The 26,086-nt window shown below is 46.9% G+C and overlaps 1 protein-coding gene across 1 annotated transcript in view; it reads right to left on the reverse strand.

Annotated features, from left to right (window-relative positions):
* Positions 1-26,086, reverse strand: part of efnb3b (ephrin-B3b) — an 83,542-nt gene that overhangs the window by 23,657 nt on the left and 33,799 nt on the right. The window contains exon 2 of the mRNA XM_047597580.1: positions 17,605-17,894. Coding sequence (XP_047453536.1) covers positions 17,605-17,894 — 290 coding nt within the window. The remainder of the gene's footprint in view (positions 1-17,604; positions 17,895-26,086) is intronic.

Raw genomic sequence — 26,086 nt, forward strand, 5'->3', positions numbered from 1 at the left:
CCCCTTTACTAAACATGTTGTATTCACGCTAATGTGCATTTAAAGAAGTTTAAAATCACTTGGGGGGAAACTTTTTTTTTTTTAAATGTGTATTGCTGCTAAATAACAGACGAACGTTCGCTACATTTCATTTTGGTAGAAACCTTAGAAATCACCGCGTTACTCGGGGCACTTCACGGCTTTATTAGACAGTAACACTAGACAGACGACACGAAACGAGATTAGAGAGAGATGGAGGATGACAAGCGGCCCTCTGTGGACCAGTAACCAGGCCTGTGCGGCTCATGATTCCCGTATTAGCCCCCCAATCGCCATGGCAACCTCAGCATCAGTGTCCCGGTACACTTCTTCCGGTGGCCTTTTACTCTAGTTAGGGTGTAGTTTCAGGAGGTATCACAACTTTCTTATATATATATATACATTTAACTTAATTTTTATCACTACTTGTGTTGCCTTTGCTGCGTTAGCCTCGTTCCATTTCAGGGGCCACGGGCACCGTCCATATTAGGGCTTTAACTGGTAGGTAAAGAGGCACAAAGAAAAACAGCCTCTTCTCTCACCCGCTCGAGTTTCCGCCCCTCGCTGCATGCCATTCTTTTCAAAACCGGCGGCTATGTCATACACTGCAGACGCTGTGTGCACACGCGCACACACAGGAGGACACACAGGAGCACTTTAAACCTGGCTCGGTTTTAGTGTTTAAATGCTCCGGCCAAGACCGGGGCTATAACACAATCCAAGCGAGCATGGAGGTCCTTCTAATGGATCAACACAGAGTCGGCACAATGAGGCGGCCTGTGTCGAGTGTGTGCGCACGCTCGCCTTAAATGTCCTTGAACCACGACGGTAACACCAGAATACTCGATTGTGTGCGTGTGTGTGTGTGCTCTTTGCAATGTAAGCATTAGCGCGCAGTGCATACAGGCGGTGTACGTTAGAATTCCAAAATGTTTTTACTAATCTTCACCGGTTACAGCTCCCTTCGGCGGCCCTCGCCCGCCCCCCACCGCCGCCGCCGCCGCCATTATTCTCATTTCCAAAAGAGGAAATCAAGAGAGACGCGCACATACGCAGACGCGGACAGTACACAAAACGCGGGAGGCAGCCAGGCGAAATAACACATCTTGACATCTGTGCCTGCATACCGCTCGGGGGGGGGAGAGATTGGAGAGGGAAAGTGGAAAGAAGAGGGGGAAATGATGGACAGCAGAAAGCATAGGGCAATTATATACTGTTTGCGCATGTGCATGTGTGATCGCATGCATCAACGTGTGTGTGTGTGTGTGTGTGTGTGTGTGCAGCGCTGAGAGAAAGACCGATGACAGTTGTGTTTGTTTAGCTCCTCTGTGACTAAAGCATCTCGGTGCAACTTGTGTACTTAGCTGTATAGGAGTCTGGCTGCAGTTTGCGGGAGATGTGTGTGTGCACACACGTGTGTGCACGCATGTGCATGCCTCTGCAGCATGTGTGCATGTGTGTGTGTGCATGTGTGTGTGTGTGTGTGTGGGTTGCGGTCGGTCTGCACCCGCTCCCAAAAATGCCTGTTTCAGTATCTAATCTCTTGGTATCGTTTGCTTAAGCAAAATCATCCACGGATGTTTGGCTGGTGCAGGACTGGAAAAACCTGTGTGTGTGTGTGTCTGTGTGTGTGTGTGTGTGTGTGTGTGTGTTCATTAGCACATATTCTCTCACCGCCGCGCTGAGGATTGTTTGCCTCCCGTCTGCTTGATGGGTAGTTTATTCTGTCTGACAGCTGAAAGATATCTGTCTGTCTCATTCTGTCACCTTAGTTTTCAAGTTCAACAAGCTTTATGAGCCCGATAGGATCATTGTCACGCTTCGACAGCAGAGTACACAACACCTAGTCTGCAGAGTTGAGATACAAACAAACTTGCATAGCAACTATAACTGTAAAAAAAAAAAAAAAAAGGAAGAAGAAAAATGAAGCACCGGAACAAACAGTCCGTCATGTCGCAACTATTTTAACTGTACGTGTTTGTTTAAAAAGAGGAGTACAAAAGTCTGACTTAACCTGACAATAAGCAACGCGTCTGACTTACCCTTTAAGTAAATGGTAGCAGGGTTTACATAGGTATACGGTTAGAAAACATTTCATCATCAGTATCTTGTTTCAAGTTCACCAGGATTCTCCAGCGTCTGGCTGCTAAACGCCGCAATGAGCTTATGTGTCAGAATCAAAGAAGCATTTTTCAGTTGTGATGAGCATCTTTTAAATATTTCCTACTGGCAAAAAAAAACAAAATAAATGGAAAAAAAAAAAACAACTTTTGATGAAATTTACAAGTTGGCGCTCTGGTACATCTGATAGCGAAGGGAGGACGTGTATCTCTGCACGGTTCACGGCGTCTTCGAGAACTAAAAGTAAGAGGAAAAAGATCCGAGTGACAGACAGACAGACAGGAATGACAGGAGCAGAGGATGCAGGCAGGGAGGAGGAGAAAAGGGAGTTTCCCACCTGAGTGCGACTTTTAGCGGGGGCCGAGCGCGAGGCTAATTCATATTTTAAATGTGCCACACACACACATCTCCTGTAGGTAGGAAGCTCACTATTCTTAAAAACAAAAAAAAATCCAAAACAAGGCAGATGGGAGAAACTGAGTGACTCACAAACACCTCACGTAACTGGAAGTGATTAGGTGTCGGTAAAAGAGCGACACACTCTCTACACTCAGGAGAAAAGCGAAAAAAAAGAGCGCGCTTCAGTGTCTCCAACGAGTGTTACTTAGCTAAAAATACCACAAAGTGCTCACCGTCAAAAAAAAATGTAGCACAAATCCCAGTAAATAGACGGAATCGCGTTAGCATATCACACGACGCACAAACCCCAAATAAACTATGACTAATTGTTCGCTCGGCGTCACATTTGTGGGCTGAGAGGCCTTATTCTTCCCGAGCACCCGCTGCCGTCGCCGCCGCCAAAACTTCTTCGATTACTTTACCGGTAATCCATTTAGAACGACGCGCTCCGAGTGCTGTAAGTCTGCCCCGCTCCTCTTAATCTCCAATTCATCACACACTTCCCAATCACGCTCCAAAATTAACAAACCTGGAATTACTTTAGCCTCCTCTTTCTTTCTGCGAGAGCCGAGCCGAGCCGAGCCGAGTCGAGCCTGGCCGAGTCAGGCCGAGCCGAGCCGAGCCGAGCCGAGCCGAGCCGGGCCAGGCCAGGCCAGGCCAGGCCAGACCGATCCGATCCGATCCGATCCGAGCCGATCCGAGCCGAGCCGAGCCGAGACGAGACGAGACAAGACAAGCAAGCCGAGCCGAGCCGAGCCGAGCGCGGTCTCGGTGTCGGGGTTATAAATCACTGAAGACTAAAAAAAACCACCCTTGCCAGGCCAGGCCGATCTGAGCCGAGCCTGGCCAGGTCGGGCCAGGCCAGGCCGATCCGATCCGAGCCAATCCGAGCCGAGCTGAGCCGAGACAAGACAACACAAGACGAGACAAGACGAGACAAGACGAGACAAAACGAGACGGGACAAGACCAGGCGAGACAAGACGAGCCGGGCCAGGCCAGGCCGATCCGATCCGAGCCGAGCCAATCCGAGCCGATCCGAGCCGAGCCGAGACAAGACAACACAAGACGAGACAAGATGAGACAAGACGAGCCGAGCCGGGCCAGGCCGGGCCATGCCATGCTGAGCCGAGCCGAGCCGAGCCAAGGTGTCGGGGGTTATGAATCACTGAAGACTAACAAACCACCCTTGTTTGCCTTGTTGCATTGTAAAATAAAAGAGTAAAAATATATATATAATATATATATATGGCTCTTTACTCTTAATTAAAGCTTCAAATCATTTGAGAAGGACCTGCAATAATGTAATGGCGCTTTCTTGGCATGGCCGGCCTTGTAAAAACAGTTCTTAAATCTTCAAAAGGGACAAACGCGGATAAATAAAGGTTAAACCAATAAAACAGGCCGGGGCTTTCTCCATTAAACCTCGTCTTTTCCTCCTCCTCCTCTTCCTCCTCCAGTGGCAGCAGACCTGCCGCTACAGATGAGGTAAGACGCCTCCTTTTCTCCGCCGCAGCGCCACCAACAGAGCGTCCCTTCCCGAAACGAGCCGGGAGGCGCCGATGAATTAGTTCGCTGTTTTCACTCATTACGCCGAGGCCGACCGCCTCACTTTTCCCCCCGTCTTTATTTACACCCTTTTCTTCCAACGTCCGACTTCTCTGGCACCGCACGAACGCATCCAACAAAGACCCCGCTCATAATGAGGGCACGGCCGTGTGTTAGTGTGTGTGTGGTTAGTGTGTGTTTTATAGTGTGTGTTTGTGTGTGTGTGTAGAGAGAGGGAGGAGGATTATGGCAGCTCCAAAGCTGTGAATAGAGGCCAGGCTGGGCCTTGGCCCTGGCTGAATTAATTACTCTAATTAGCTTCTTAATTGCATATATTAAACCAGTGGTTAGCTGGGGCTGGAGCCGCGGTTTTTGGGGCCCTGGATCTGAAGATGGGAGTCGGGTGGGGGGGGGCGGGTGCTGGCGGACAAAAGGGCGCTGCACACAAACATGCGCATATATGCACGCACATAAAAAGAGAGAGAAAAGTAGTTCCACCTCCTAAACCCCACCCACTTGAGATGGTCCGAAGTGGGGGAAACGAGACCGAGCGCTCCCCTTCACGATGAGGGTATTCAATTATCCAACCCCCACCCCCCACCCCTCATCAATATATAATCAGCACATACTGCAGCGGCAGATGTGCGGCGCTAATCTGGACGATAAGCCCCCCCCCCCACCCCCCCTCCCTCCTCCCCTCAGGGGGAACACAGAGGATTAATATTAGAACCACAGGGACTACTCAAAGTCGTCTCGATCTGAAACTCTGTATCGCTTTACTCCTCCCGACACGAGAGACGCCCCAAAGCCCGGGCTTTAGGGCTCCTCGCGCCGTCTGCGCCCCCCCGCGCCACGGACGTCCTCGCGCGCACTCCGGCAGCAACTTCACAACCATTAGCAACGACTCCAGCTCCACTTCCAGCTCAAACATTTTGTGAGCGATTATCAAACCCTTTGCTCCGTCTCTCTCTCTCCGGACAACACGCATCAAATTAAGCTTCTTTTCTGGCTTGGGCTGACCCTCGAGTTAAAATGTAAGGCCAGGCTAAAAGGAGGGAGGGAGGGAGGGAGATCTATTAACCAATAAAAGCAGGAGGGTGTGAGAGTGTTGAGGGAAGGAATTTGGGGGTAACAAAAAAAAAAAAAAAAAAAGCAGAAAAAGCCTGGTTGTATTTGTGAAAGTATCTCACAACAATGCCGATTAGCGGAGAACAAGTAAACAGCCAGTCCGCTAATGAATCTCCCTTCAATAAACAAGGGGAACGCGCGTGCGCGCACGCACACAACCGCGCACGTGCGCGAGCGCCGAGTGATAATGATGTTCTTTGTGGAGTTTTTGGGGTAATTAGGGCTGCTTAAATGGTGGTTAAAAAGGATTTGAAGCTGATTGTTTGTCCTTGTGTCTTTGAGCCGCGGGCCCTCTTGCTCCGCCGAGTGTCAACACTGTCTTCTTCCACCGTCTCCGCGCCGCACACACATACACAAAAAATACTTTTTTCATCATCCCGTCCACAGACCATTCCTCTCCTCCCCTTCTCTCCTTCTGTGTGCGTAAATGATTCGAGCTTTTTTCTCTCTTTCCCCTATAATTTACAGTCTCCCTCTCGCTCTTCATCCTCCTCCTCCTCTTCCTCTCCTTCGACACAGCTGCTGTCTCCAATCATGCTCCGAGGACGCCATAATCTCCCTCACACATGCCCAGGATCGGGCCCGTTACTTATAAACAAACCGCTCTTAAAGAAAAAAAATAAAAAAAAACGCCGGCAGCGATTCAACCATTTGAGAACCGGGCAGAAAGAAAAACAACAAAACAAAAAAAAAACAAGCTGTCTTTCTTGGAGTTAGACAAGAAGATCAATAACTAACTCATGTCTGTGCATTAAATACACAAGTGAAGTCAGGGCACGGCTATCTTAGCTTAGCACGAAGACCTGAAACTGCTGCACTCAAGAACAAAACTTAAAAATAAATCCACTGTGTAAATTATACTTAAATAAACTGCAGTGTATCTGTTTTCAATAATGTATGACTTAGACTTTACTGACCCCCACCTATTAAATGTGTTCTTTATTAAACTAGTGCTATTTCTACATATATATTATTATTATTATGCTATCCCTTATCCTTTTACTAAAATATGTTGGATTCATGTTCATTTGTATCGAAAGAAACTTAAATTTGTGAGCGAAAAGTTTTTAAAATGTATATAAAAACTGTCTAATCAACCAAAGATTTTGCGGCCCCTCCCCCGCAGCACCTCCACAGACTATCTGTGGAAGACCTATGTTTTAATGATCCACAAGGTCAACGGCAACTTAGTTGCACATAAAAACACTCTTAAAAAGTAAAAAAAGAAAGATAAAACACAATAAGATTAAGATAAAATAGAAGTGTTATCTAGTAAAATAAAACAGAAAATGGTGTAAGCAAAATTTGCACAGAAAGGAGGCTCATTTTGCCAACCTCCAAGCATCTCTACAATTTACGCTTTATGTGGTGATGGACCGAAGAGTAAGAGTCTTGTAAGTGTAAGTGGGCTGTGATCAGTCCACCTGGTGGTAGCGTGTTTCCACTTTACGCAATTTCCAAATGGATAGTTTCGGGTCAGTCAAGATGGAGCACGTTGAGGAGAGGTTCCCTGAGGAGGTTTGGAGATACAGTCGCGGCATTTTATTTATTTTTTAGAACTCTGGCTCTATATTTCTACACATACACACACCTTACACGTTTCCAGCCTTTATGCTAAGCTAGCTCAGGCTAGCCCAGGCGAGGCGTGCTCTCGCTCAGGTCAACTTTAATCTTCCAAAGAGGAAAACCCATATTCCCCAAACGCTCATAAAAACGGGGAGGACAGATGGCTTATCAACAAAAAGTTTCGACACGTAGTATGCGTGTGTGTAAACAAGCGCGCACATGTCTGCTTGCAGGGCGACTACCCGTGTGTGTCTGTGTGTGTGAGCGTGTTCATTATGTTGATCGCGGGTCATGTTTGCGTGAACTCGGCCACTAAATCAAGGCTATATTAGCGGGGTAATGCGTTCTGCTGATGGCAGAGGTCAGCCTGAGAGGTGCGCTCGTTTCAAACACTGACCCCCCCACCCAACACACACACACAGACACACACACACACACACACACACACATGCACGATTGCATGGAAACACATCCTCCTGTGAACGGTTCTTCAGCAGAAGGCAGCAGCACAATGACGCCTTTGTTTGTCAAGCTGCGACAGGGGACGGGAAAAAGTTTGTGTATTTGTGTGTGAGCTTGTGTGTGCATGTGTGTGTGTGTGTGCGAGTGTGTGTGTGAGGGACACAGAGACAGTGTAGGAAGGTTAAATGAATCATAAGATGTTAACCAGGCCCAATCCAATTAGGGAGGGATTCTTCTCGTCTGACCTTTAACAGCAGAGACGTATTCACACTCTTTCACGCAATCAACCCCCCCCACCGCGCCACCACAACCGCACGCACAAACAGGCAGACCGACACGAAACTCACACACACACACAAAAAAGCTCCGAAACCGACATCGCACACATACCACAACACGCACAGCCAATCTTGCAGACAGTAGCGCGGCTATGATTGCTGACCTAAATCGGCCAGGCGATCTGTCACTTTCTCTTACTCACACTCAGCACACATCTTTTCTTCATCTTTTTTTTTCCTCCTCCTCCCCTCCCCTTTCTTCTTCTTCTTCTCCTTCTTTTTTCTCCTCCTTTCTTTGCCCAAATATCCCTCGCTCTCTTCCGATTGTCACTTCGCATCAGCTCATTCCGGTCCCTCTCCTCTATTATTTTCACCAGAAATGCCTTCGTCCTCGTTTGGCCTCGTCTCCACCACCACCACAACCACCAGTGGAGGTTGGTGCACATGTACAGTGGTGATCTGCAGGCGAGGTTTGAGCAGAAATAGCGTCGCGTACAAAGCAGACGCGTACGGAGATTCATTTAAAATGCTATTATTTTAAAACTGAGTCATCTCCCCTTCCTCTCCAGTTGCTTTTATCCGCTGAGAGATGCAGATAAACTTTATCTCTGGAGGGGAAATTAGCCCCCACTGGCCTATTCTATTCAATTTTCCACTTTTGCACTTTATTTGAGGCCATTTTCACACATGAGAGTCTAAGCGAGGCTGTTTTGCCCCAAAGACTTCGATGTGTTTGGCGGAGTGTGAAAAATGTGTTGCGGGCTACAAAAAGCAGTCTCAGGTCCACCTCGAGGAAAAAATAAATAAATAAATAAATATATAAAAAAGAAGAAGAAAAGTTGTCAGGGGCCGGCTCGGGGCGAACTCTAGGCATGTCCCTCGAGGGACGCAACAGATGTGGAAGCGTAAACACTCTTGAAGCAGAAAAATTTATAACAATTTTTTTTTTTTTCCCCCTCTCTCAGAGTGGTCAAGATGGAAATGCTCATGTTAGAAGGTGCCGGTTTTTATTTTCTGAGGAAGCAGTTGATGTTCTTCTGCGTGAGCCGTTAAAGTTAAAGCCGACTCTCAACAAACAGCATCTCAGGCCGGTTAAACTGATAGAAATGTACGTTTTAAAAAGACAAAGATTATAACCATGATCTGGAGAACAGATCAAATTTAAAAAACTGTGTGAGGTACAAAGGTTTGTACAATATAAAAATAAATGTTAAATCTCTCTAAAGAGATCAAGTGTATTATATTGTTGCCTCATCAGGTGTTTATCTGCTATGAGTGTGGGTCAGGCCAAAGTAGTAGAGCTCAGATGGATTGAGCACTCGACTCATCAACTTCTTTCTTTATATATTTTTAGCTAATCACACTTAACATTTTTCACTTATTTATATTCTTAACTTATTCATCTTTTTTAACTTTCTAACACACAAGCATTTCCATGTCAGTTGGATTTCTGTGTAAAAACTAGAGATCGAACAATACATCGGTCGACCGATATATTAGGCCGATATTTTTTTTTTTTTTACTGTTATCGGCATTGGCCAATACGCGGGTGCATTTCCTGCTACATTTACATGTATTTATATATATTTTTTTCCCTCCGGCAAGATTTACAGGCATATCCACAGGCAGCCCTGTGCTGCTGGAGATGCTGCGGACCCGTGCAGCCCATACATTGCCCCTGCCTAGCAGAGTGGGGGCAGCTGGGAAATGCGTGTACTCATAGGCGTGTCAAGGACCCCTACAAATAAGAGTTGGAAAAAACATGCCCTGACTTTGCTGTTGTTGTTAAGTAGGAGTTTTTCTCTCTCTTTTAAGCCAATAGTGCAGGTTGTCAATCAGCCACCGTCCACAGTTCAGACTGGAGCCGTTGCGCTGTTGTTAAGCTTTTGGTAAGAATATGTGTTGACGTTAAAGCCGAGGTGTGAGACTAATACTGCCTGACCCTTGAATCGCCCTCCGTTAGGGCTCTACCTCTTTTTCACCTGTTTATGCATAAGAGCGTTAAATACTCTTTGAGTTCGATAAATGTTTATGTTTTTGGTTAGTATCGGCCTCCAAAAATCCATATCGGCCGCACTCTCGTAAAAACGTCACGTACTCCGGCTCAAAGCCCCTCGCTGAGGTCATCTCGTCTCTCCCCTCCCTCCCTCTTCTTCATGCTGCTCTCCGTCCTCTCTCCCCCGTGTCTCTGGTTGCTTTAGAGCCCGGCAGGAGGCTCAAATCAGAGGGCTTAAACTTGATCAAATATTCAGCAGATATAGATTTCTCCTTCCTCCACCTCTTCCATCCCCGGCTCCTCACATTCTTTCACGTCGGCCGCGGCCACAAAAACGAAAGTTGCGCGCTCACGTATGCACGCGGGGAATCACGGATAGGTAACGGCGGAGAGAGGTGCGGCTCATTTCGGCTGCACTGCAGCGCTCCTCTCCTCTATTGTCTCCTCTCTCTCCGTCCCCACTCACTTCATCCTCCTCCTCTCACTCTTCCTCCCTTCAGTCTGGCCTCCCTCCCTCCCTCCCTCCCTCCGTCTTTCCCATCTGGATTCTGTGTCATTTATTTCAGCTTAACCCTGATAAATAAACCAGTGAGTACCTCTGCATTATTGAACACTTGGACGTTGCAGTCTGCACCGCGCTGTCCGACAATTGGACCACACACACACACACGAACAACCCCCTCCCCATCCCCTACCCTCTTTAGCCCCGCCCTGTCCCAACCAAACTGCACACAGAAACACCAATCACAACTTTCCATTTACGGCTAAAATGCCTGCACACACACACGGACACGCAAATCTAGGCCGGAGAGGGAAGTAAAGACAGATGGAGAGGGAGAATGAGAATAAATTTTTGAAAGAGAAGTCAGACTACTGTACAAATACACACACACACACATGCACCGACACACCATTAACCTTGCCACAAAAATCACAAGCACGTCCGCGGGTGTTCGCAAACACACTTTTTTTTTCTTTTTTCTAGGTTCGGAGGCTCTCGTCGCCGCTTCCATTATTCATATTAGTGGGGTGTGGTTGTTTATCTCTGCCACGGTGCGGCTGCAGGCTACGGGCTACGTCTAAACCCCCCCGGGGGGGAGGAGGGGAAGGGGGGGGGCTGCTCCGTAAACACACCACTGGGAGTCATTCACTCGCACAAACACACACACACAAAAAAAAAATCCATACGTACGTTTCCTAGCCGCACAGTCACGCACAAAACACATTCTCGTACCTGAATCTGCCCTAAATGTGCACAAACACGCAGCCATCTGTCTCGGTGTGCAACAACAGCAACAACAACAACAACAACAACAACACTGACCCAATCCCCGCGACGCATCTGACCAAACTTTGTTCGTGCACATATGTTTCTTTTCTTGCGAGCTATTTTCAGAGCTTTGCGAACCCCTGCCAACGCACACGTGTGTGTGTGTGTGTGTGTGAGTGCATACATTTATGCGAACGCCCTTGTTAACGGGCGATGTGAGTGTGCATATGTTAGCGTGACCGGGAGAGGGGAAGATCACTCACATATGAGGTCGCCTGTACGTCGCAGTGCGCTCATGCAATCATTCACCGCGAACCCGTGTGCGTTCGAACACCAGGGAACTCGTCCCAGTCCCCTGACGACGGCGGCGATGGCGGCGGCGGTGATTGAAAGTGACCGCGGTTGTTTCAGTGTCACCCTGCAGATGGAACGCGGCGGCCGTGCATCACTTCCCATTCGCGTCAGCGACAAAACCCGCGTCCGCCTGTTGTCATCTTCCCTCTCCCTTTGATCCTTTCATCCCCCGAAACAGGTACGATATATAGAAACCCCTCTGTAGTCCTCGTCCTCTTTCCTCTCCCTTGTTGGGATTCATCATTTTTTTCCACTTTCATGATTCAATCTCCACAGGAAGCGACACCGGTGTGGCTGCTAGCCACGCGCACACCACGCGCAGCTTCAGAAGTGTTTTTTTGCCACTTTATATTTTATCCGGCGACGGTTTCTGATTTTAGGTTCTTTCTCCAAATCTGGTCAGCGTGCATAAATTAAATACCCCCCCCCCAAAAGCTTAGCTTTCAGGAAACAAACGCTCCAAAATAACCCGGACCGAGAATTAATCTCTCCAAAAAGCACGGACAAGGACACGTTCACCAAAATTACAAAGAATATAAAAAAAAAAAACAAACTTTGGATAATCCACAAGATACGTGGATTGTGGATTATGTGGATTGGTTTGATTTAAAAAAAAAAAAAAACAGTTCACAGTGAGGTCTGAGGATTATCTAACAAAGAGGCCGGACGCTGCCTCTGGAAGTGCTGTTGATTTTCTTTGAAAAAGGCAAGAATGTCAAATATGGAGTCGATGTCGGACCACAGGTCGACTGGAATGTTCTCATACCTCGTAGAAACCGTTAAAAAAAAGTAAAATAACACCGTGCAACACTGCAGGAAATGTATTTTTTTTTTAATCTCCTACTTCAGATTTAGATACTTTCCCAGCAGATGAGGAGACGAGAGCTCATTTGATTGGTTAAATATGTGAATGAAGCAGAAATGCAAAAGAAATAATGATTTATATTAGTGAAGCATTAGCCACCAGATGCTAACTTTAGCTGTAGCAATGGAGAAAAAGCAGGGATCGTCAACATTTTTCAGGCCGAGGACACCCAAACTGATGGAGACATTAAGCAGGGACCCCCCCACCTACTGTATGTGCTCAGACCTACGATCTAAATGCAGTGTTGCATGCTTTGTTGCCTGTCCTCATTTGATCTGGATGTGCCTTAAGTCGAATGAATACGGCCGCAGATGTCATTTTATTCGTTATTCAAATCTTTTTATTACCGTTTTAAGTTCCACCCACTTTTTTCATAGGTAATAAAAACAGAGGGTGGGATGGTTGTAAACTTCCTTGGCTTCTAAATGGAGAGGGGAACATTCGAGAAGCGCTGCAAAAAAGAGAAATAAGTTACATCTGTGTAATTTAGGTTAAGTGGCTCTTTACAATCAACTGATCCAGGACATATTTAGAGAAAAAAAAAAAAAACTCTTGTCCCCCCCTCTCGTATGCACTTGTCTTTTAAGTCGGAAACCCAATAAGCTTCTGAAATTCTCATTAAGGGGAAGCAGACGCACGTCCGCGAGACCACACTCCGGCGTGCGTTCGTGCAGACGAGCGTGTGCGTCACACGAAGCCCTGGTGCACGGTTTCAAAGGGTTTATTAAAAGCAGTGAAAGGCTTGATCTACAGTACGGGGACGATTGTACCGAACATGTCTCCGTGTCTGCGTGCGGCAGGGTTTTGCACAGAGAGAGGGTGGGGGAGCTAAAGGGAGGCAAAACAGAAGGTGGGGGGGGGTTTAGTGTGTGTGACAGAGGGACGGGTTACGTAAACTCTGACCTTCGTGTTATGAATGAAAACATCAATCAATAGGTATAACTAATCGGTTTTTCCACTCTTTCTCTTCTCTCCCCGGGGGGGGGGGGTGCCGGAGTAAAGAATTACATTTAATGGGATTCGAGTAATCTAATTACAAAAACAGTGGCATGTGTGGTGCATTAGAGAAAAAAAAAAGAAGAAGAAGAAGAAGGAAAGTTTCTCGTCTCTTTTAACGATCGATAATGGCAGAGTTTTGGTTTAACGTGAGCCTGACGTGGTTGGGTCGCGGCTAAACCGATCACCCAGCGGCCTTTAAGCAACTTACAGGTGATCTGTAATGGGTTTAACATTGAAATTAACCTCCACCGCCCCGGTTTTCCTCCGCATTACCACGCGTAAACCCTTCCCGCGTGCCGTGCGGCCGGTCAAATTAAATCACACTCCGCTATAGGTTAATTAAAACGTGATTTCCCTCAGGCTGCCGCCGCATACGTCGGCGCCTTCTTTTTACGCAAACGCGCAAACATACATTTACTACCCAGCATCCTCCCTACAGCGGATATGTGCCTCTAAATTAACTGTAGCGGTGCCGGTTATTAATTATCTCACAGCCTCATTAAGTGGACAACAGGAGTTGCGGTTAGAGACTCGATACCATTCTTCATTAAGGAACACATGATCAAAAAGGCGCCTCGGTCGCTCGCTATAACACAAGCGACCGAGGCGCCTCATCGATACGTTATCAGCAGCAAACGCTTTTTCCACGACGCCGCTACTCCCCTGCCTCCTCACCTCTGCCGGGCTCTCTTCAAAATGCGACCGCGTAAAGCTGAGTGTGTGTAAAGAGAAGTGTGCTACCTTGTGTTGCAGCCGCCATCGATTTCGGAGCTGGAGCTGTCAATCGATCAGTCTGGCTGTGCGCGCAGATAAAGGCGTTTCTATCTCCGGACGCTCGGCTGTCAGTTAGTTAGGGAGGGGAGAGGAGCTAGAGATTGTGGGAAAACGTGGGCAAACAGTTTTTGGCGTAATGAAAAGAAAAGAAAAAAGAAGAAGAAAAAAGTTTTCCTACCAACCAGTCCAAGAAGTTTTGTTAACCGGATTCGTTCACAATAAGCAGTTAACTGGGTGTGTTGGAAAAACAATCTCTTTCTGTTCAATCCGGTGAGACGTTTTCACGGTACGTGTTTTGAACACAGCGAGGAATGCTTAAGATAAAAAAGTCAACAAAGGGGAGGCGTCCTTTAAAACAACAGCTTTCTGGGCTGCGGTGTAAGACTCGCATGCTGCTGTGGAGCTGTGGGGCTGGATGGTACAGGTGAGAAGGTTTAGTTTTTGGGCGTGGAGTGCGGATGTGATGATACGCACTAAATCTCTATATCTTAAGGCGAGGGGTCTGCGGCATTTTTCAGGGCCGAGGACGCCCAAACTGACGCGAAATGAAATTAAAAGATGAAGAAAATAAAACAAAGCGATGCGTTTCGGCGTCACTATTTGGCTGATGGGAGCGAGCTACGCTGTTAGCTTCTCTTCTGCTAACATTGCAGGTTGCTTCTGCATTAAGCACCTCGGCCAATAGCGGGAAACCTGACAGAGTCGCCGTGTAATGTGTGGCCTTGTGATTGGCTCAGCAAAAAGGGGCGGGGCCTGCTCAAAAGGGGCGGGCCTGTGATCAGGAGGTTTAGGCCGACAGGTCTGGGCTAGTGTGGCGCTCTGCGTGAAATGGTGCGTTACTGAGACAGCTCCTGTATCGCTGACTGAAAGAAAATGTCTTCCGCCTCCATTTATCCCTTTACAAAATTATGATGCATTCATGTTCATGTGTCTTTGTGATGGAAAAAGTAAAAATTAAAAAATATATATATATATAAAAAAATGTCTAATCAACCAAAAATTTTGAGACCCCTCCCCCTGCAGTACCTCCGCGGACCCCTAGGGGTCGCGGCCTCCCTGTTGAAGACCTATGTCTTAAGGTACAAACGTGTATAGTTATTTTTTGTCTTAATTCAGTTTTCATCGACACAAAAAAACAAGTACAACGTACACAATTTTTATTTTAAATGAGCCCCCAGATCATATATTTTTGGACTTTGCCTTGTTTACTCTTGCTGACAGTTGCAACTACAAAATGTCCAGAAAGCTCCGAAGCCAGTGAGTCCTGGAAGTGTCATGAGGGGGGGTCTCCATTGCTGGGCTATGATATCGCTGCCTGCAGTTAAGCCAGTCAACATAAAATATATTAAAATATATACTACAGGATCCATTGGAAACTGTACCCCTGTCAGCATTGATATAGTTTCCTTCTCCCAGAAATCAGCAACCCCCAAAAAAGATGTGCAAAGGAGTCAATGGCTCAATAAGGGCAGAACGAACAGTATGGGTCAGGACACAGACCCATTATTGGTCTAATTTTTCGTGTTAAATATGCCCCATGACAAAATGTTAGATGGTTTGGGTTTTTTCGAAACTCTAAAAACATTATGCCAAATAGTTTCAGCTGTATCTCTATCCCAGGCCTTCATTCCAGATGTGGCTACATGTCCCTGTGAGTTCAATTTGTCGTAGACGTATGACACCATTCGTTCAGGCGAACTCCGCGTCCAAACTTGTCCAATTCTGCATTTTGTTCTAACTTTGGGTTGAGATTTAAATAGAAATGAATGAGTTCATGCAAAGCTGCTTAACCGCATTCGCAACAACAGATTTATCATCTTTGATTGTTTGGCAGGAAGAATAGTCTATGGAAAACAGCGGAAAAATGAGAGTCACTAATGTAACCAGGGTTCTACGAGTGCACGGTCTCTGGAGGCAAGAGGGAGAATAAAATATTTACAGTATTAAAAGTGGAGAATTTAAACTGCTTCAGGTAAAAAAAAAAAAAAGAAAAAAACATGTATTCAGGGAAATGTTTTCCTAAAAACAAACGTGATCTGTAGCGAAGACAAACACAGTTAGCATAACAAATATTACAGCTGGTGTGTCTTTTTCATGTTGGAGAGAGCTGTAAAAACAAAGGGAAATCTAGACTATTGGCAAACATCACATGCATGTGTCTACAGTTTGTTTAATTACTCCCACTGCAGAAGAGGGGGGAGACTGCAGCTTTAAATTTAGCTTTTGTGTTATTCTGTAAACGTCAGCTTCTTGGAGGCTTCTCCTGTTAAACATCTGTCAGTCATTGAGCCAACCATCGGCAGGTATCGCGTTGCATTAATTTTCCTCGCGACTTATCAACCCCCCCCAAAAATTCCTGTATAATTGGGTCCCTGGGTGGACATGCTATATACGCGCACTCGTATATATACAGTATACGCCGCACACCGCAGCGTTGCTATCGTGCCTCCTCGTATCTAATCTGGGAGAAATACTTGGATGCTGATAGTGATAGTGGAGAAAATGTGCCCAGTGCCTCACCTCTCCTCACAAACACGGCGGCTACGAGGACTGATAGCGAAAAACCTGAAACCGGCGAACAAATATAGAACACAAAGAGGCATGAGGGACTTCACAGACTTAGAGATCTTATATTCTCTTTGTCTCATTTATATATATTATTAAATATATATATATATTTATATATATATATATATAAATATCTGTCTGTCTCTCCATCCCTGTCCCAGCTTCCTCCTCCTCCTCTTGGCTCCACACTTTTTTATTTTTTTTGTGTGTGTGTGCGCGTCTTCTTTTCCCGTCAGGAAAAGAAATGCAAAGAGCATTTGCACACCTGAGTGAACAGAGCTCACGGAGCTCACAGGTGCGTGGGAGGGGAAGCTATGGGAAGCAAAACTGGGTTTCTCTTTACTTCCTCTCTCTCTCAATCCATTTCTTTTTTTTTTATTTTTTTCTTCCTTACAGTGCTCGTGTTTGTATTGGAAACTTGTGGGCATGTGTTGTATACACGCACGTGAGGGTTCTGTGTTGTGTTGTGTTGTGTGTGTGTTGTGTGCATGGCTCTAATTTGCGAGCGCTCCCGGGGCTCCTTGACCATGTTTGAAAAAAAAAAAACAACAACCCACAGGTTTCGGTTGGCGCGACCTTTTTGCTTGCAGATCGCTCCGTCCGATACGAACGCTTGGCCCGGCTCGCCTCGGTGACCTCATCGGGTCTTCACACGGCTTCAACTCCAAACAAACTTTCGGGATAAACCATAACAAACTGCGCTTCACCCCCCTCTCTGCGGTCACCGCCAGGCTGGCAGTAACAATAAACAGGCCAGAGGAGCGGGACAAAGACACGGCAACAACGACAGAGGCCCTCTTAGAAACCGCTCCGAAGCACAAACCGTACTTCGGTAAACACAAGAGCCCACACGAATAGCAAATCCAAGGACGCCGCGAGAAACAAAAAGAACGCTTACGTCCGCGATTTGACTCAATGCGAAGTCAAACTAATCTGAATCTGCGTGCTCGTTTTACAGCGCATGTCCTGCACTGTATCCGCCTGTGGACCGGCTATCACACACACACACACACACACACACACACACACACAATTCTCCAACCTAATTACTGTAAACACACCCGCCCAATCAGCACTATCATCACCGAAATAAACAAACACACTCGGGCACAATCAGAAATCAGTCATGCAATCATAACAACCCCCTTCCCCCTTCATCACCACCCACACGCTGCAATAAATCTCAACGCACACACACACACACACACACACATTCATACACACCACTCCCTGATGGTGGGCGTTCGGTGCCGGACTCACCGATGATGTAGTAGTCGTGCATGCTCTTGAACTCGTGGCCCCAGAGGTTCGGCGAGAACTCCTGGAACTTGATGGTGAAGCGACGCTCGCGGGTGGGCTCGTCGCAGGTGAGCACGATGTTGGGCGCTCCCATCACCTCGCAGCGGTCCGCCTGCTCCCGCGACGACACCAGGTACAGCTTGTAGAACTCGTACTCGGGCGTGGACCTGGGGGTGTCCAGCGCGGGGCAGATGAGGTCCAGCCGGTCCCCGATCTGAGGGTACAGGACGTAGCCCTTGTCGTCCCTGAACCTGGACGGCGCGGAGAAGAAGAAGAAGAAGAAGAAATGTTGAGCGTCATTAATTAAAAGTCTTTTTTAAACCGTTTTCAGGAACCACCTGTCCTTTCTGCTGGAAGAGCAACAGATGGGTCCTTTAGCTCTCTCTTTCCTCCTACTATTTTTATTTTTTTTCCTCCTTCACAGGGAGCAGGTGCCTTTACCGGGGAACTGCTGTGCAGTCAACTGCACAAATAAATTTTTACCACACAAGCTCATGCAATCCCCCGTTGACCCCGTGAGGCGGTGGAGGAAAAAACGTAGGAAAATATAACCAGCAGTTGATGATCCAAACGGGGAAAATAACCACCACCTAAAAAGGGTTCGCTTTTTTAGAAAAGCATTGATTTGCGTCCTTTTTGGTTTTTTTGTTTGTATATTTTTATTTTTTTTCTAGTAAACCACCCACAGAAATTACCTCGAGTTCAGGGAGACGCTACCGAGCGATCGCGTTCTGCTGCACTTTTAAGACCGAGCATGTGCGAATAATCAGCCAAATGTGGGCAAAAGAAAGAGCAAAATAACATCCAATTTAAAAAATTTCGACCTAGGTCATTTCATTTATTTATCCACTCAACAGTCACGGTGCTCATTTGCGAAGAAGTGAAACTGAGGCAGAGTTCGCGGCCGTGTAATTTTAAGGAATTTACAGACGTGTGTAAACAAAGCGAATACCGTCCCCGTGTACGCGGGCGAACGTATGCATGAAAATGAGTCTGAAGTATGGTCAACATCAAAGCACCATTTGCAGATTTCACATGTTCGCCGAGAGCTCTTTTTCTTCTTTTTTTTTTCCCCTAGCTCTTATATTTGGAAGTGAGAACTGAGGCATGTCCACGGAGGAAGAAACAGGCAGAACTATCGCGGCAGATCAGCAGAACGAGGCTGCCGCTGCCAAATCGCAGGTATGTACAGTTAATTAGTTTGCTAATTAGCCTTCTTGAAGTCAGTCTGTTTGCTGTGAAGGATGTGCCGATAGTTGGAAACTCTACGGAAAACCTGCATTTTAAAATGATGTGTCTAAACTCCACAAAAGTCTGCCTGAGTATGGTAGTATCGCAAGCATCTGCGGACCCGTGCAGCCCATACATTACCCCAAGATCTATTTACTTTATCACTGAGAACCAACACATTTCAGTCATTTCAACAGCCCTGACTTTTACTGCTGTTGTTAAGTAGGGGTTTGACGTTTTTTTCCTCTCTCTGGCAAACTAATACTGCAGTTTGTCAATCAACCGCAATATCAGCTCAGAAAATTGCAGCATGTATCGGCCATCGGCCAAACAAATAAATTAAAAAATCGGTATCGGCCCCTTAAAAAACCCAAATCAGTCGATCTCTAATCGTTATTAGAGCTTTGCTGTTATGTTCCTAAATTATTTTCCTGATAAAACCTAAATTCAGCCTGCATTAGAAGCGCATGTGGGCTGGTAGGCCCGTAGTGGCTGCACAGAGGCATTTCCAGAGCAGAGAAACATGAAACACAACAGTTGGAAGGGGCATAAACTCAACGAATGACTCAGACTCCCCCTCACACAACAGGCACATCACTTGCTGATAAGGCCAAATACTATAAGTTATCAACTGGAGGCCTGGGCTGACTCAAGCGCACCGTGCTAGCATGCCTGGCTAACATGGGAAAAGCAGAAAGCAGGAAAGGGACATGTGCACTGCTAGTAACTTTATCTCAGGTGAAAATAAATGTCACTCTCGATGGGGGGGAAAGTGTTTATAGTAGTAAAAGTTCAAAGGGAGGAGGAGATTTGCTGGATTTCTTTTCTTTTATTATTTGGCTGTTAGCATTCTCCCTGAATCTTAAGTGACACTTTGATGTGGAAGTGGGAGGAAACAAACGCCTGTAATGTTAAGGAGCCCATTTTCCGTTACCTCTGACTCAGACGCTGCGCCTGTTTCCAACAAATCCACATGAACACTCGGGAGTCACAGCACTAAAAACCTGCTTAATTATTCTCTCTGTTCTGCTGTCAGACGACCATGTGAGTATTAAAAATAAACAATACGGGATCACAAAGCTCACAAAGACAAAAGGATTGACGTTACATAACTGCACTGTCAAAAAAAAACAAAAAAAAGACGAAATAAATCCTCCTGTCACACAGGAAACGGGTGACAGTTTGGGGAAAAAAAATAATTCATCTTTCAGTATCACATAAGCTAAATTAATGGTTATTAAACCGTTTTCTTTCGTGCAATCACTCGGATGCCAACAAAAACAAATCAAGCCAAATGATGATTAAAAACAGCGGACTGAAGATAAGGCAGTTTGAGATTTAGTAATAAGATTATCCAGAAAAAAAAAAAAACTTTGGACTTTATTGCATGAGGCCACGCCAACAATTGTGATTGCGTCAATGAAACTGGGAAAGAATCATCGCAACGCAATTGTGGTGGTGTTTATGTGGTGGAGAAAATTCCAAAGAAGAAGAGGAGGAGGAGAATGTTGAAGTGGGGCCAGGAAAGGGAGGAAGAAAAGTGGCCAAATTGGGCCACCAATATCGCAAATACAGCTTGAGTTGATTGTTTTTAAGCGCTACATAAACATACGTTTGTATATGAGGAATATTCGTGATTCACGCACCAATCGGAGCTTTATCACGCTGCACTCCTATTGGTTTGTTTGTAGAGTGTATCATCAAACCGCATCAGATTGGCATCCTGGATTTCTGATCCTGTCCACGGCTGTCGGGGCAATGGGACATTTTGGAGCCAAGGCCAAAAGTACACAATGCACACCTGGTTTGTTTCAAACTCCAAAACGCCAAAGCTAAGATTTGCGAACTACAACTACAAACAGACGCCCTATTGTGAAACAACCATGGCGGGCAACAAACATTTTTCCGACTATCCAACGATGCAGTGATGCATCAGCCAGTCGTGGGAGTCAACAAAAGCTTGAGAAGCACAATCAGTGAGTCTACATGCACAGCTTAGTCGAGCTACGCGCACAATTCGACTTTCTGAAAATAACTGCTGGGAACACCTCCTCCTCCTCCTCCACACTAGGTGGCGATATGTGTCTTGTCAGCAGGTTAACACGTCCTCCTTTCCCTTTGACCTATTACGTCATATAATAAACGAGAGTTGTCCACGCGGCAGACCGGCCTTTCAATGGATAACAGTTCAGCTTTTTAATCTCGTACGTAATGTGCGCACTATTTATGGTGCAGATAAGATGGCGCTATCCCTCAGATGGTTCTTCTACCGGCTCCGTTCACCTTCTTCTTCTTCTTCTTAAAGTCTGATTAAGGCGTTTACATGCTGGAGAATTACCGCATTATCCTGGTGTCTTAATCGGATAAGGAGAACTACGAGTTAGTTGGAGTAACGTGCTTACATGCACTTAAGTTGTCCAGTTAAAGTCGGATTAAGGCAATAATTCGTTTTTTTTTTCTCGTGTATGAAAGCGAACTGAATGTAAAGCTAATCACATTTGGGACAAGGATTCTATTGTTGCCAGAATAAATCGTGGTAGCCTGTATCTCCTCATGCTAGTATGAGAGGATCCAGTCTCCATATAAATGAAATAAGAGTACAGTTCTCTGCCTAAGCATCTACGTCTCCCACGGGGCGCCCACTATCCTAAATACTCCAGGAGACTACGAGTCAGCAGCGACGCTAATGCTAATGCACCTCTGAGGCTGAACGTGTGCGCGCGAGCTCTTTCAGCGTGTTGACATGCTACCATTTGTTTTACCATCTAAGCATTTTAGCCTCCAAACATTAACTAATTAGCTTTACAAAATGCACAACAGAGATCCGTCTGCAGCCTCCGACACACCAACATTCATGAAGCAAGACATCCCAGAGGAAATCACTATGTAACAAGGACAGAAATCTTGTTGTTACCCAGGGCAAATATTTGTCTCCTTTGTTGTACCTGTGCTTTTTTTTTTTTTTATTCCCTCCTCCTCCACCACCACGCGGGCTAGCAGGCTACCTCCTAGCGCCGTGAGCCGACACCTTTTAACACCTGCTATAAATTGAGACGTGAGCTTTATCTGTCGGGCGCGTTTGGCTGGCGGCGAACACCGGAGGGGGAACTTGAGAGCGCAGCACTGAACGGCGAAGGAGCTTCAGCCGAGGCGGACCCAGAGGCCTGCCCGGGAAAACCGCCGCCGCCGCCGTTCCACTTCTCATTACCCAGGTCACCCGGGGTTATCAGGCAACACTTATACCGGCGAGGCAGCCACTCAGCTTCACTCGTCACCTCCACGCGCACAAACACACACACACATATTTCCCGGTCCTGTGTGGCTCAGACTCAGGCGAGCACATGCACTGGCACCATTTATAGAGTATGAAGTGTAAACATGGTGGTTGTTCCTGAGGCTTCTGCTGCAAAAGCCTGAACAAAAAAAAAAAAAAAAAAAAAATCTATTCAGCACATGCACACGTGCGCACACACACACACACTGGCCCATACAAATGCCCTTCTGCTGAACACAAAAGGTTTGCCCAAGCACATCCACCCACATCCAAGCTCACAGGTTTACTTTTCCCAACACATGAATACTGAAACCGACTGAAACACACACACACACACACACACACACACACACACACACACACACACACACACACACACACACACCAAGTACTCTTTGCTTCCTGCATGACGCATTCTCCGAGTGGTATCTGATGGTACCCTGAGTCACAGCTGAGCTGCATTGCAGAATGGTAGAGCGCACAAACACACACACACACACACACACTGAAGATGTTATGAGAGGTAAAATGCCACTGGGCAGGTGCAGTGCTTGGAAAAGAAAGACAGACAGGAGAGGAGGAGGGAGGGGGGGTGGTAGTGTGGAAAAGAATATTGAGCATTTCAAGCAAAGGTATGTAGCGGCAACAAAGAAATGTGGCGAGCGCGCCGCAGAAAGGAAAACGCCCCGCAGAGACGACGATCCTAAAAATATAACGCGGAACTGGAGGCAGAGACGAGAGACGAGAGAGAGAAAATAAATACAAATTTTTTTAAAAAATGGAGACACGGGAAGAGAAAGGAGAGAGGGCGACAGTGAATTCCTGTGACGAAACTCAATTTTCTGATAGGCTCGGCGCTCGGAGTGCGGGTTAACCCGGGTTAACCCGGCGTGTTTGAGCGAACGATAGCGTCTGTGTTCCCTGTAAACAGGACGGGGATAGCGAGACCTTGTCCACCAATCTAATCATTTGCTGGGGGAAAAATAATAGCGTCATTTCATCCGAGAATTCACACTTTTGCCTCTTCTCCGTACGGCGCCTCCAGTGTCAACAAAACCCCCGGATAGTAGCGTTCACACGCTAATACGCCCCCACCCCCTTCAGTACCTGGAGGTTTTTAATCCACCTTAAAAGTCCGGTCAGAGAGCGGAGGATGTTGCGCGAGGAGACCTGAGAGTGTCAGAGATGTGGCGACGCTGTAAAAAAATCACTTCCAGAGGAGGAGAGAAGAGAGGTGGACTCATAAACAACTTTATGGAGTTCATCTGTGACCACGTCTAAATAAATCATCCCATTCAGACGCAGCCACACGAGCATCATTACGCTTTCCCTTTGCTCTCTCTCCGGCCACATTTGGCTCTGAGCGAGACTCTCTCTCTGTCTCTGAGTGTCTATGTCTTTTTTTTTTTTTTTTTTTCTCATCTCCTGTTGCGGTCCATCCCTCCCCCCCCTCCTCACCCGTCACCCCTTCCCTTTCTCTCCGACGTTCACAATAGAGCCATTCATGTGGCCACACTTTGAAACATGGTGTGGGAGGTTGGAGGGGGGCTAGAGGTGACACCGGCGGGGAGGGAGGGGGAGGAGGGGGGAGGTTTCCAATCTTTTCTTTCTCTGAAGCTCTTTTATGAAGCCAGAAACATCATTTTCTCAACCCGAGCATCGCCCCGCTGCGACCCCCTCCCCTCCCTCCCTCCCTCCGAGCTGAGCTGAGGAGATTCAAGTGTCAGTCTACCCAATCCCCCCACCACCTCCACCCCTCGACCTCTTACACCTCCTGCTTCCCATCCTCCTCCATCTACTTTTCCACTCCACTCTCTCCGTATAAAGTCTTTAAAGTTTCTTATTGACGTCCGTTTCCAATCGAACCACTTGAAGCTTGAGATCACTTCCTAAAGCAATAAGCCCGGCATGCTACCACCACCACCACCACCTCCACCTCCACCACCACCACCACCACCACCACCACCTTAGTGCATCCCTCCATCTGCACGTCGTCCGCCGTCGTACCTGTTCGGGGGCGGCACGTCGGACAGCTCGAACATTTCCCAGATTCCACAGAGGCAACCCGAGCCGTGTCCAAGACCAAAGCCCGGGCGCACAGGTGCAGCAGCGGCTCGACAGGGAGGTGTGTGTGTGTGTGTGTGTGTGTGTGTGTGTGTGTGTGAATGCATGAACATGAGAATACGAAAGCGGGGGAGGTTCAGACCAGAGCGAAGGGCCCGGCCCGTGAGAGGGAAGAAACCAGAGTGCGCGGAAAAAGGAGAGCGAGGTCGGGACTCAAAAGTGATAAAGCATCAAACGAACGCACGAGGACAAAGGAGGAAAAGCGAAGAATGCGGACAGATTGCAACTGCGAGCGCTTTAAATGTGGAAAAATAAATTGCGGCGCGGGAGCGAGGACACCGACCAGGAGTTGGCAGGAGGCGCAGAATAAACTCGAACGAAATCAGCGTGGAGGATTTTACTCCAAACTCTCCCTCACACTCTGACCTCCTCCATCCTCCATCCTCCGAGGGACGAGGGAGGGGGGGGGTTCGTCCTTGAGCTAACCACAACCTGGTGCGAGCAGGAAGCCAAGGAGAGACAGCAAAGGACCGATCTATTAGAGAATAATAAACGACGGCGGTATTCGGTTCTGTGGCCGGGGAGATTTATGGCGGGGCCCCCGCGTATAAAGCTGTCTGCACTAATCTCATGGTATACACAGCGTAATCACACGCACACAGGGGCCCTGAGTGACCCCCCCCCCCTACTTTTTTAATGTACACACACTGTCAGACGCACGGCGGGGGAGCACGTACGCGTGCACGCATGCATGCACGCCCCCGGCATAGGAGGAGCGTGCACACGCACCCGCTGAGCTGCAACACCTGCAGGCCATCTAGTAGCTGTCTAAAGCAAATCCGCTGGGTCTCATTTGCCGGAGAGGTGCTTTCCAAAAAAAAATGCCGCACTCACACACACACACACACACACTAGCTCGTTCGCTCGCTCACTCACGCGCGGAGCGGAAAACGTCCATTTTGCACATGTCACTTGAGCCCACGTCCGTGAAGCTCACGTCTGATGAAACAAGTGAAACATTGAGCCGACCGCGCGCCTGTAACCGAATTTCTTCCAACGCGCTTTAATGAATTTTACTAGCGTTAAAGAAGTCCTGAATAAAAAAAAGAAAAAAGAGAGAGAAAGAAACAGGTCCTCAGGTATGAATAAAATGATTCATAAGATTTGGAAATGTAAAATTATCTCACTCCACTGACAGACTGTTTTACCAGTTTGAAGGAAAATATTATTTCAAGCCTCGGCGCTGGATTAAATCACTTGCCACGATGCAGGTTTTTAACTTTTGCACCGAGAAGGGACTCCTGCAGCTATCATTTTCCACTCTTCTGCTGCAGCAATCAGTAGCCCTATACGCAGCCCAGAATCACCAACAACGTTTAATGTGGAACATATGGCGAGAGAGTATATAAAACATGAATTCTGCTAATGTTCAATCTGTCAGGACTCCTCGGTCCTTCCTTCCAGGAACTCTGTCTGACTGACCTGTTGCGCTGCGCACTTCTCACGCTCCATCCAATACGAAAAAAATAAATAAAACATCGTGAGCTTTCAGGTTACACTCACTCTTTTATCTGGCCCTGTGTCCGAAATCGTTCACTCACTCCCTAACCCGTATTCCATATGTAGGGCTGTACTATATAATGAGCTCAGTCCCATCAGTTTTCAGACACTACCAGTACTACACACGTTATTGTTTGACGCGCAGTTAATGACGTCACCGCCGTCGCATCATTACGTGCACGACTGCCGCGGCTCCCCTGGTTATCCCATTATTATTTACACATTACTAAAACGTGGTGGTTTTGTAAACAAAACATGAAAAAAATATATGTTTTAAAAAACAAAGGTTTCATATTTTCGCGACGAAATTTCAAA

Source organism: Mugil cephalus, chromosome 1, assembly GCF_022458985.1.
Source record: "Mugil cephalus isolate CIBA_MC_2020 chromosome 1, CIBA_Mcephalus_1.1, whole genome shotgun sequence".
NCBI lineage: Eukaryota > Metazoa > Chordata > Actinopteri > Mugiliformes > Mugilidae > Mugil > Mugil cephalus.